Source organism: Panthera uncia, chromosome B1 (assembly GCF_023721935.1).
Source record: "Panthera uncia isolate 11264 chromosome B1, Puncia_PCG_1.0, whole genome shotgun sequence".
Lineage (NCBI taxonomy): Eukaryota > Metazoa > Chordata > Mammalia > Carnivora > Felidae > Panthera > Panthera uncia.
The window spans coordinates 68,077,846-68,091,448 of NC_064811.1; the positions used below are offsets into that span (position 1 = coordinate 68,077,846).

The 13,603-nt window shown below is 37.4% G+C and overlaps 1 protein-coding gene across 1 annotated transcript in view; it reads left to right on the forward strand.

The window, feature by feature from the left end:
• The window catches only part of CDS1 (CDP-diacylglycerol synthase 1), a 68,937-nt gene that overhangs the window by 54,054 nt on the left and 1,280 nt on the right, over positions 1-13,603 (forward strand). Inside the window, exons 8-12 of the mRNA XM_049630819.1 lie at positions 585-672; positions 3,075-3,143; positions 5,749-5,901; positions 7,371-7,490; positions 10,235-10,338. Coding sequence (XP_049486776.1) covers positions 585-672; positions 3,075-3,143; positions 5,749-5,901; positions 7,371-7,490; positions 10,235-10,338 — 534 coding nt within the window. The remainder of the gene's footprint in view (positions 1-584; positions 673-3,074; positions 3,144-5,748; positions 5,902-7,370; positions 7,491-10,234; positions 10,339-13,603) is intronic.

Here is a 13,603-nt window from a genome sequence, read left to right on the forward strand (position 1 = left end):
CTGAGGTGTGTGTATAAAGATTGTCTTCCGTATGCAGACTTTAATTGATGGGGAGCAGTTACTGAAATTAGTAGGTTCCGTACAATTAGTAGGGTTTCATGTAACTATAGGCTAAGATAGAATTGAAATTGATAATTATTCCTGAAAAAGAATTTTTATTAAGAGCTTGGTATAAATTTATGAAGATTATACTGTGTCTAAACAGATGACTTATTTCCATTTTGAAAGACCGCTTTTTAAATTCTTTGTTCTATTTATAACTTGTTCCTCATAAAAGTAAAATTTGAAAGACTATAGCTATAGAAATGGATTGCTTAATATTAAAATTAAATTGATTATTTAATATTTTCCTTAGCAATATTCTCCTGGTATGTTAGTTTATTTATAGATTTTGCTCTGCTGAATTGCTTAATGGGAAAATTTACTTGATACTTATTGTTTCTACTAATGTTTTGGCAAGTGTTATGTTCTGGATGAGGCTGCAATATAATCCAAAGGGCTATTGCATTGGTTCAATATGAGTCATAAACGTATATAAATGTTTGCCACTTAATCATATGGACTTTTTTCTGATTTTTTTTAAGGTTCCTTGTTCCAATATCAAGTGTTATTTGCAATGACATAACTGCTTACCTTTTTGGATTTTTTTTTGGGAGGACTCCATTAATTAAGGTAATGGAACAACATCACAAGCAAGCCATTACCATAACCTTAAAGATTAGCCACTGGAGAAGATCTCCAACAATTTGGTGCTGTTGCACATTTTTATTTCTGAGGTGCTTTGATTTTCCTTAGCTGTGTTTAACAGCCATAGTGTAGAGGCAGTGAGCCATGTTTCCCAGTGATTCCATGTGGATTCTTAGATAACCTGTTAGCTCCTCAGTAAGGACCTGACTCCATCATTTGTCCTCTGTCTTGTGAAGAAGGCTCATTTCATCTTTCTGCTGGTTTCTTTCTGTTAGCTATAGTGCAATTCTTCTTCATTCCCCAGCAACCCTACAAACAAGCCTTTCCTAGACTCTGCTCTCCCCTGTCACTGTCTTCTCTATCACCTCCTTTACCAAATTTTTTTAAAAAGTGTACACTTCATCACCTTCCCATAGTCCTGTCCACTTGTAAGACTTTTACACCCAAGCTTATTTTGAAAAAATTTGAGGCCCTACAATAAAATACTGATAATGCATGTAATAAGGAAAGGTTAAGATAAGGGAAAGGAAAATACATGTGAAAAGACCATGTTGTTTTGCCTTAGATTTGGTTCTGCTTACATTCAGTGGAGGCAAAGAAAGAAATGAATTAATGAATTATACAGTGCTCGTTTTGGGGAAGAAAGAAACAAACTGATTCCTCATGGAAAAATAGACCTTTTACTAGAACTGATTACCTTTAAACAAACTTTTCATGTTGGGGCTTTAGATAGGGTTCTCCCCATTCATGTATTGTCGAAAGTCTTTAATAATATCCCCACGAATATTTTGGTTGGCTATTTTGATGTTACTGTATGAAGGCAGTTTGGAGGGACTGGGACAATTGTGCAGATACAAAACCTGTTTGTTAAGAATGATACAAGAGTAGCTTAAGTGTTCCCAGAGGAACACATGGATGTGCCTGTCCTTTAAAAGTCTTCCATAAGTTCTTCCCCATGTAAGAGTCCAGCAGCATACAGCATCAGGCTGAGCTATAGGGAGGGATACAGCAAGCAAGGTATATATATATATATATTTTTAAAAGTTTCTAAAGCTGCTGTAGCATCAGGGCAAGTGATTAAATATTCACTTCTGTACCAGATAAGTTTTTGGCTTAGAAAGCCTTCAGAGAGGCTGTTATGGTTGTAGAGGAGTCTTACTGTTTGATTTTGGACACAGATTTCTAGTGAATTTACCAGGCTGGATTAGTTGTATAATATACCCATATGTGATTAAGCAAGTTAACCCCTAAATCAGTTTTATATAGGTCAATTTAATTTGAGAAGTCATCTTTAAAATAATCAACAGGCACTTTTGAATTTGAGTCAACTACTTCATGACAGTAATACTGAATCATCCTAGGAAATTGTCTCTGTGGCAGAATTGTTATCAGATTTGTCAAGAAACCATTTCTGTCAACACTTTGGCTTTGGGTTTTATGAACATCATTAGGACAAAAGGTCTATAAAGAGATCATGTAGATTAGCCTGTCACCTGTTTCTGTCTGCAGAAACTTCTGTCTGATATTTATTTGGCTTCTGTCCCCACCCATCCACTGAAAGAGTCATCACAGAGGCCATCAGTGATCTCCCCATACATCAGTCCTTATCATATAGGGCACCTCAGGCAGTTAGAGCTGTGCACTCCCAAATCTTTTCCTCCTGCCCCTGCATCACTGATTTCCAAACTTTCCTCCAGATTTCTCTGCCTGAATGCCCCATTGACTGAGAAACAATAGCCGGAATCTGAAACAGTATCTATTATTAGAAGCACAACATGTTCCTTTCTTCATGGAGACAGACATAGATTGTGACCCAAGGGAGAAGGATATGTGAATACTTGTGGAGCAAATACTGTATCTGGAGTGTTTTGCCATTTCAGGAAGAGGTCTGTTGAATGCATGGCATTTTTGAGAATATATGAAAATCTCATGTGCTGCAATGTCTGTGTTTTGTTATACTCATTCTTCTATTTTTTGTCAGTAGTAGGTCAATACAGACCATATGTACTTGGAATGACTATATCTCACCCTTATTGCAAGAACCACCCTATTGTGGGGGTTTATATAAGCATAAAAGTCATGGGATGATGATTTCAATATAGAGTTCATAGTTCTTTGGGAGAGAAAAAAATAAATTGAGGTTATTTATATAGAAACATATATTCACAGTTTGAGGGTCTAAAATGTGTTAGATATTACTAGAGAAATTTGTACAAATAAATCGGGATCATGGAATGAAAGAAAAAGGTTTCCAAAGCCATTCCATCAAGAAAAAAGTACGGAGAGATGTATAAGGTATTGTGGGAATTCACTGAAAACAATTTGCCATATGTATTTGTGTGTTTTGTGAGTGTAGTAACTTTTTAATTTTATTTGGCCTTTTTTAGTTGTCTCCTAAAAAGACTTGGGAAGGATTCATTGGCGGTTTCTTTTCCACAGTCGTGTTTGGATTCATTGTGAGTTTTACTGAGATGTTTATTTTATTTATATTTTGAAAATGGTGGCAAATTTATCAATCTATTTTGAACCTAAAAAAATTGAACCACAAAATGCTAATAATGTATTTATTGAAACCCATTAAACAGAGCCAATTCTGTACTCCAGTAGTTCTCATCATGGCCTCATATCAGAATTACCTGGGGAGAGGGGTGCCTGAGTGACTCCATTGGTTAAGTGTTCAACTCTTGATTTCAGCTCAGGTCATGATCTCAGGGTTTTGAGATCAAGCCCTACAATAGGCTCCCTGTTGGGTGTAGAGCCTGCTTAAGATTCTCTCTCTCTCTCCCTCTACCCACACCCTCCCTCTTAAGTAAATAAGTAGGGGCGCCTGGGTGACTCAGTCAGTTAAGCGTCCAACTTAGCTCAGGTCATAATCTTGTAGTTCATGAGTTTGAGCCTTGTGTTGGGCTCTTTGCTGACAGCTCAGAGCCTGGAGCCTGCTTCGGATTCTGTGTCTCCCTCTCTCTGTCCCTCTCCTGCTCATGCTCTGTCACTCTTTCTCAAAAATAAACAAACATTAAAAAAAAAAACTTTAAAAATATGTAAATACATACATACATACATCTTAAAAAAAAAAAAATAGAATTGTCTGTGTTGCTTATACAAAATATATGTCCCAGCCCTATCCCGTCAGTGGACTCCCTGTTAATTCTGACGTACAGCTAGATTTGAGACCCGCTGTTGTGCTGTTGTGTTTGGCAGTTTCTAACAGCTGTTCTGCCTTATGGGGGACACAGGGACACAGGTGCTGGGACAAGTGGTGGCTTTGAGAAAAGCAGAGAATATAAACGATGTTGAAGAACTCTGTCTCCTTAATGCATGCTGGCTAATTGATTTAGTAGGGGTGTTTGCTGCTATAAACCCAACTTGCAGGAAAAGTTTGATAAAAATAATTGACATTTACTTTTAGCCATGCATAATAGATATTGTTAACATTTTAATAATTAGTGTACAATTATGGAATTTATGTTTGTATTAAAAGAGGTCTCATGAGAATTAATAAAGATACAGTAAAATGGCTGGATAGAAGTATGCAAAAAAAATAACTGGTAGGAAGTTTAATTTTTAAAGAGTCTAGTCCCTGATAGTTCTAGAATATATTCTGTAGCCAGATGTGGAATAACTGGTAACAACATGGAGCTTTGAGAGGGAGCAAAATACAAATAAGTGGAAATGTGCCAGGTTCCTGGATGGGAATACTACCATAATTGCCCTGTTTAATTTGTAAGTTTAGTTGATTCTCAAGAAAGTGGCAATAGAATTGAGTAAAATTATTCTGATGTTTATGTGGTAGAATACTGATGAGATAATAATTGATAAATAGAACAATGAAAAGAGATCCAGGCTTGTCCAATGTTTTTACATCACAAAGCAGGTATAATTAGAATATTAAGTTAAATAATACTATAAGAATGTGGTATTAGTATCATTAAAGACTTATTTAGAAATACTACAAGAATAGCCATATCATTAGAAGAAAATAAAGAGCTACTCTATAAGAATATAATGCATGACAAAGTAACAAGGAAGGAAATTACATATATTTTTTAATAAATGATTTTGAGTAAACTGGTTGGAATGGTTGGATTAAATCCATTCCTAGTGTCATATTTGTACATTTGTTAACCATTCTTCAGCAATATAATGGGGCAAATGGCTGCAGAATAAGAGGGTAACTGTTGTCTGGCAATTTAAATTTATAATGAAATATTTTATGTATCTTCTCCCATGGCTGAGGATAGCTAGTTTTAAAAATTGTAGTGATATGGCTATAAGAATACTTCAGTAATAGTTTCCTGGGTTGGTTAAAAACAATGGTGTTTTTCACTTATTAGTAATTTTGAATAACCAGTTGTTTATTGTTGAAATTAATGTAACCATAATTTATGCAATAAACTTCAGTCCTGTACTCTCTCATCCCTTTATAATTGTTAGCTTCTGCTAACATTCATTATGTGTACTTTAAAAAAGTAAAACCTTGCTGTAATACAGCAGTTTTCTTTTTCTCTCTTTCCCCTTCCTTCTTTTTGTTGTCATACAAAGATTGTAAGATCACTGATTTCCAAAACCTTTTTCTTTTCTTTCTTTCTTCCTTTCATTCTCTCTCTCTCCCTCTCTCCCTCCTTCCTCCCTCCTTCCCTTCCTTTTCTTTTCTTTCTTTCCTTCCTTCCTTCCTTCCTTCCTTCCTTCCTTCCTTCCTTCCTTCCTTCACGGAAAGAGGCAGAGGGAAAGAGAGAATCTTAAGCAAGGCTCCATGCTCAGCACAGAGCCCAAAGCTGGGCTCTGGGATTGTGACCTGAGATGAAATCAAGAGTCAGATGCTCAACTGACTGAGCCCCTCAGGCGCCCGGAAAATCTTTTTGTTTTCTAGTGGCTTTTCAGAGTCTTTTATCGGGTCATTTATGACCATCTGACTTTTAAAATACATAGCAAAATGTGAATGCAAAGAAATTTTGGCATTCTGTCTCTGGTCTTTCTGACACATTATGATAGTTAAGAAATATGATAGATGGACAGATTTTTTTCATTCAATGTGTCATGGACTCCTGCTTTGTTATTCAGGCTGCCTACATGTTATCCAAATATCAGTACTTCGTCTGCCCAGTGGAATACCGAAGTGATGTAAACTCCTTCGTTACAGAATGTGAACCCTCAGAACTTTTCCAGCTTCAGAGTTATTCACTTCCTCCCTTTCTAAAGGTGGTGTTGAGACAGGTAAGATAAACATAGTTAAGGATCCTGCATCCCAAAGTTTAAGGTTCATTTAAAAATAGGACTAAACTTTTTCCAAGAAATCAATTTGTACAGAATTTTAAATTCAATGATACAGAAGTGGTATCACTGTCTACTTAGCATCAATAATATTTTCTATTCCCTTGTGACTTCCCTTTCTCAAACATAAAATGAATATTACTATCACAAACCAGTTGTCTCTTAGGAATTTACTTGATAGTTTGATTACTGATGGTAATTTATCTTGTATTTTTTTGAAAATATTTTTCAGTATTTCTTAGATTTCTACCAATCAAATGGTTTACAGTGAGCTTCCCTTGTAACTGGTATGAATTGACTCAATTTAAAGCGTAATTAAAATTCAGCAGCTCAAATTCCCTTCATTTTTAGGGGACCTGTACTATACAGAAAGCAGCTCCTTCTAAGAAATCAGTTTACCTTCAAAAAGCACACTGTTGGCATTTAAAAGCAATACTGACATCTCTCACTGAAGGATGTTGACAAGCTGTCTGGTAGAACCCTGCTGATCCATGCCATCAGGACTGGTGGTTGGTTGGTTAAAGTGGGGATGAAACAGTTGGGTGTGTACTGTGTACCTGTGTGTATCTGAAATATTTTTAACTAAAATCCACAATTTTGAGGAGCAGACTAACCAGTAAATTATTTCTCTCCTTGAGTGTTCAATGCACGGATTCCAAGAATTGTTTTCAGTGTCCAAGCCATCTGTTATCTGCTGTAAAACTTTTTGACACTACTGATCTTTGCTTTGGGGTAAGGCCTTCACTTTGAGAATGGGTCCAGAGATTGGTGGTCTAAAGAATCTTTCTTAAACCAGAGTATTTATGCACTGTCTACAACTTGTAGTTTCAGTTTCTTTAAAATGGAGCAAGAACCAAGCATTTACAAAATAATTAGACTGTTGAATTCTTCTCAATTTTTGTTATCTCCTCTCTGAATCTTTTATAACTGTCTTGCTGATGCTCAATTTGGTGGTCTTTTTGAAAGCAGGTTTGAGACAAAGACCAAATTTCCTTTTATTTTGTCATACAAAATTAAAGTGAAATAAAATACAGAATTAAAATATATAATTACAAAGTTCTACTGGTAAGAAACAAATTCAGAAATCAACTCAACCGATTCTTAGTAAGCCTACAGCTCAAGTGTTGTAGAAGTTTCTAGATAAACTAGAGTATCCTATCAATTGCAAGAGTTGAGTGTTCCAAGTGCTGCCAGTATGCCTACGGAGGGAATGGAGAGTGCTGGCTACGTAGAGAATGGTATTGAGAGCGAGCAAAATATTTTTCTCTCCCACGATCCTGAAAGTTTGTGAAGTTAACAAAAATGTGGCAAATGGTTTGACTTAATATTTATATCATGGTTCTTAGTCTAGGTGGCATGCTCAAATACAATTTTATTGCAGTTCAACACTTTCCCCCTTTTTTTCTGTTTAGGAAACAGTGAGCTTGTATCCTTTCCAGATACACAGCATTGCTCTTTCAACATTTGCGTCATTGATTGGCCCTTTTGGAGGCTTCTTTGCCAGTGGATTCAAAAGAGCTTTCAAAATCAAGGTATGTGTTTAGAATCTTTGTTACATTATTAGAGAATTAGAGAATGTAATATAGTTGTAATTTGGTTTTCCCTTGGTCTCTCACATTTAGCCTCTGGGCAAAAACTTTTACATTCTAGTTGTTTCGGCCTCATAGAAATGCTTCCTGGCTGATTTTGGTGTATTCTATCTCATTAAATTTTGGTCAGGTCAGGTTAATACATTTTATTTTTAAGTTTTTTTTTTTTTTAACATTTTTTTTTTTTTTTTTTTTTAATTTTTGGGTCAGAGAGAGACAGAGAATGAACGGGGGAGGGGCAGAGAGAGAGGGAGACACAGAATCGGAAACAGGCTCCAGGCTCCGAGCCATCAGCCCAGAGCCTGACGCGGGGCTCGAACTCACGGACCGCGAGATCGTGACCTGGCTGAAGTCGGACGCTTAACCGACTGCGCCACCCAGGCGCCCCTAAGTTTTTTTTTAAGTTTATTTATTTTGCGAGAGAGAGCAAGCACGAGCAGGGGAAGGGCAGAGAGAAGAGAAGAGAATCCCAAACACACAGGCCCTGCACTGTCAGCATGGAGCCCAATGTGGGATTCAAAGTCACAAACTGTGAGATCGTGACCTGAACCAAAACCAAGAGTTGGATGCTTAGCCGGCTGAGCCACCAGACGCCCCGTGTTAATACATTTTAAAATGTCATGTCCACCTCATTTATAGAATGGCATGTGTCACTTAATGTTGGGACTTCAAGTGCTCATGCAAGAATCCAGCTATGAATTGTCTGAGGTTTAGTGTTATGCCATAGTCTCCCTTAAAGACACAAGCAGGAGAGCCTTTGCATATGACCATTCATTCTACTAGCTGTGGGCTCAGTAAACTCTTTGTGTAAATGGAGAAATCATACATGTATTAATCATATTGCAGCTACTGAACTCTGAACTCTGCCACTATAGTGCAAAAGCCCTATGGGCAATATGTCAGTGAATGGTTATGACTGGGTTTTAATAAGACTTTATTTACAAAAACAGGCAGTGGGCTAGACTTGACCTGTGGGACATAGTTTGCAGATCCCTGTTCCAGATACTTAAAGTTATCCCTATGTTTTGTTTAATTTAGGTTCTCATAAAGTGACGTATGTTTGCCCTGTTATCTCAGCTGTCCTCACATGCCTTCCCTAAGAGTGGATGTTGTGCCATTAGGAGTCAGAGTGGCTACTGAAGGTGGGGTGAACAGGGCAGGCCTCTCTGGAGGAGGTAGCATGTGAGCAGGGGTCTGACAAAAGAAGAAGGATGAGTCCTGTAAAGAAATCTAAGGAAGAGTGTTCCAGAAAGTACAAAGGAGACAAGGAGCTTAGACTGAAAGGGAGCAAGAATAGTGTGGCTATGGTAGAGAGTAAGTGATCAGAATGCATAATTGATAAGGCCAGATCCCACAGGGCACATAAGCCAGGGAAATAAAAAAAAAAAAAAAAAAAAAAAAAAAAAACTCAGTGAACACTTGCAGTGGGGAAGATACTATGTTAGGTGGAAAGCAGTATGCAGAAGTGCATAAGATGTCTCTGTTCTCAAGATGCTCACCGCCTTCTAGGGGAGATAACACACGTCCACAGGGAACCACAATAACAGCTGTGCGTGAAGACTGTCCTGTAAAGCCTGCAAACAGCAGAATGGAGTTGAGTTAATATGGCTGTTTTGTGCATTGGTTAGTAGGGAAGAGAAGGAAGGAGATGTGTTGGCAAGAAGTAACCAAAGAATTTTTCAATAATTGTTTTAGATAGAGAAATATTGCATTTAGAATGATACTTTCTTCAGCAGTCTCTAATTCAGGGTTTCTTGTTGAATGATGATACTATTTTGCATGTCTGAAATGAAGGTATAACAACTGTTTAGATGTTTTTTGGTTGCCTGAGTAAACTAGAAGGGTGATCCATCATTTCTATGTCCTCAGCACTCAGACATGTGGCTATGTCTGTACAGAGCCCATTGGAGAGATGTACTAACCATTCCCTCAGTTTGGCCATTTAATGGACTAATGTGTCCCATGTGATCTATTTTGATTTTCTTTTTACCCTAAAACTTAAAAAAAAAAAAAGAATATATATTATAATAGCAAAATATTTCAGAGTAAAAACTATTAAACATGAGTTAGAACCAGTTGTAAATCTGTCAACACTAGAATAGCTCCTTAAATAACTTCTGGTTAAACAGGAAAAGAGACTAGAACAGTATTAGATTAGTAATAGATGATAGCGCTTTTTATTTAGAAAAAGCTGTATTAGCTAAAAAAAAGTGCTGGATTTAATTAATATTTAATTAGTGTTACTTGTATGTTGCTAGTCAATTTGGTAATCATTCCAACATCGGTGCGTATTTGAAAGATGTGATTTTAAGTTTTTAGACATGTTACAGTAAGTTTGTATTAAGTGGAAAAATCCTGTAGTATTTTCCTGAGAGCCCATGGTCCCAAAGAGACATTTCCAGGTAGGAGTTTTATAGCAGGTGATTTTTTTTTTTAATGTTTATTTATTTTTGAGAGAGAGAGTGAGACAGAGCATGAGGAGGGGAGGGCCAGAGAGAGAGGAAGACACAGAATCTGAAGCAGTCTCCAGGCTCTGAGCTGTCAGCACAGAGCCTGATGTGGGGCTAGAACTCACAGACTGTGAGATCATGACCTGAGCTGAAGTCGAACGCTTAACCCACTGAGCCACCCAGGCGCCCCGATAGCAGGTGATTTTTGAAAATTTACTCATATGTTTGTTTCTGAAGGATTTTGCAAACACCATTCCTGGACATGGCGGAATAATGGACAGATTTGATTGTCAGTATTTGATGGCAACTTTTGTGCATGTGTACATCACAAGTTTTATAAGGTACTTTTCGATTTTTAAAAAATGTTTTATTAGATGATTTGAGTTCTCATTCCCATAGGCATTAGTTTGAGTTGCTTTTTCTGTCAGTGGTAATATGTAATATCAAAGGGGAATGGTGGCCCATGGAGCTGTCACATCTTACTGCCCTGAGAAGTATGGTTAAATTATAATTATGTTACATATATTTGAACAACTTAAACAATAGTGTATGTCATGGTCTTTAATAGGACCAAGATAAGATCTAGTTAATGTGGATAATACTGGATTGAAATATTAGAAAATTTAATTTCTCATTTTCTGTGGTATTACAATGGTGTTACATTTTCTTTTCAATTAGTGAATACTAATTAAAAAGGAGGAGGACATAATAATTCATCCAGTCCCCCAGTTATTGCTTGAGTGCCTCTGATGCATTGGGGATTATTCTAGGATGTATCACAAAGAGAACAAAACAAAGTTCCTGACCTCAGAGCTTTTATTCTTACTGGGGAGTTGGAGGGAGAAGTGAAAGATAAACAACTAAACACAGCATTTTAGGTGGTTCTAAGTGTGATGGAGAAAAGTAGAGTGGGCTGAGGATGATGGTTGTTGGGGTGGAGATGTGGGTGAGTGGGAGGGTATTGCTGTTTTATAAAGGGTGGCTTATTCTTGTTAAACCTAAGGTTTTGGATCTGCCCTAAAATGCCAGCTTGGGGTGTGAAAGCAAACCACAGCAACCACACATTAACTTTATTTTCCATGGTCTCTACTAAGTGCCTGACCACAGAACACATGTATTTCCTTCATAGAGTATCTGGAGTGAAACTCATATTTGTAGATCCTTAAATACACATTTTAAATATATACCCTGAGCAGTGTAGGAGTTTTTGTATTAATCTTTATTTTTCTTGAGCAGTCTTGTTAGGAGTTTACTACATTGATCTTTCAAAGAATCAAATTCTGGCTTTGTTAACTTCCTATTTCATTGATGTCCACTCACATCGTTCATTCCTTCATCTTTCTTTAGATTCAATTTGCTATTGCTTTTTGAACTTCATGAGATAAAGCTTATTGATTTTCAGTCTTCTTGCCTAATAGAGTCATCTAATACTATAAATTCCCTCTTAAGTACTGCCTTATTCTCATAGTATATGCTATATTTGTATTTTCATTATCAGTTACAAAAATTTCCTGATTTCCACTAGGATATCTTCTTTGACATGTGCTTTATTTAGAAAGGTGTTGATTACTTTCCATACAAATGGAGATTTCCTCATTCTCCTTCCTTTATTGACTTTTGCCTTAATTCCATTGTGGTCAGAAAACATACTCTTTATTTTTTCCTTCTTTTGGTGGAGGCTTGTTTTATGCCGCAGCATACCATCTATGCAGGGATGTGTTCATGTGCACATGCAACAAGTGTGCGTTCCACAGTTTGGGGACATAGGGTAGTACGTGCCAGTTAGGTGAAGTTTAGCTACATCTTCTGTACTGATTTTTGGGGTTTGTTTTTTTCCATCTCATCATTCTGTGAGGAAGAGAGCTTGGTCAGAATCTCCCACTGTGATTGTAAATTTACCTATTTCTGTCCTGTCAGTTTATGCTTTATGTATTTTGATGTTGTCTTAGGTATATACACATGTAGGACTGTCCTGTGTCCCTAATGAATCGCTCCTAAGGTCATTATATAACATCCATCTTTATATACTACTTGCTTAAAGCCTATTTTGTTGGATCCTAGAAGAGCTGCATCAGCCTTCATTTGGTTAGTGTTTATATAGGGTTTGTCTAGGGTTTTATTTTTAGCGTTCCTTTATCCCTATATTTAAAGTGTGTTTCTCTTCTAACAAACATATAGCTTGATTTGTTTTCTTATAACCAAGATGACAGCCTTTGTCTTTTTAATTGGAATATTTAATCCATTTATATGATTTATTTACTGATACCTTTGAGTATTAGTATTTAATGCTCAAATCCTTAGAACTCTATTTTCAGATGGTAGCAGCTTTTAGAGCATTAACTCAAATTTTTTTTTTAACCTGCTATTCTCTCCATAGAGAAGAGTCATGCTGAGCCATGTTGTCTACCATTTGAAAGCAAATATTTAGACTATTAGAAATACAGGGCAAGTGCCAGGATGCATCTAGCTGGGAGCACCTGCTGACATAATTTTGCATTTAGCTGAACTTGCTAGAATACCCTTCCTTTTCTCTGTGGGTCCCTACTCTGGGTTTGTTATGAAGTTGCTGTATCTTTTGAAGAGATGTAAGACAAGCTGTGCCCTGACTTGAGTGGACAGTGGCTATGAGAGACATATGGCCACATTTTTGGCAAACGAGCCACGTGCATGAAGGTAACCCATGGGATGGCTGATCTACAACATCGTGCAGTTTTTTTAATCAAAGATTTTTGTTGTGTTATCCCTGCATAGCAGACATTTCTTTGCTGCTGGGTTTCCTATTTCCTGTAATTCCATTTGAACTGATAGTCCTTACATGGGTAACTAAATTTATGATTTACAGTATTTCTCAGAATTCGGTGCCATTCTCCGTTATCATTTATGTCTTGCTTTTTCCCATTGGATTTTACTAATCTCTCTTTACAAAAAGTAAACCATACTCTCCTTTACTGATTCAAATAGACTGTAGAAATTGCAAAGAACAATACATATACATTAAATTCTGAATCAGTTCATTCTGAATTTGAGAGAATGACACTTGAGAAGATCACACAGGTATAAACAGGTTGAGTTCTAGCGTCTAAGGGGTGGGAAAGTTACAATCCCCTGACTGCAAAAGTGTCACAGCAGGGAGAGGGTAGGAGTCCTGTTTAGAACCTTTTCTGACTGAGAGTGTGAAGGGCAGGAAGAGAAGGGCTGGAGTGGGGATGCTGGAGGAGCCAACCCGAAGATTGCTGAGGTTGCTGCTTGAGGAGAGGCCCTAGGCTGCCCTTGGGATGTCCCCTGGAGAGAAGGGTGAGGGCATCACGGGCCGCCTTGGTGTTGCTTCAGTTCCAGCCAGGCTTATCTTGTCACCACAGGGACTGCTGGGGGTGGGGGTGAGGGGGGCAGGCTGTCCGCCTCCTTTTTTCAACTAGAAAAGACTCACTTTTGTTTCTTATATTGGGGCTCACCTAAGACTTTCTTTGGAACAAAGGCTGTGGCGTCTACTGCAAATCCCGGGTTGGGGCTTTTGTGCTGGGCCAGCACCTTTGTGCCCTGTCTCTTGAACATTCATAATTCCCCAGGGGCATTTCTTGAAGTTTCTTTGAAGCTAAATTTAAAAAA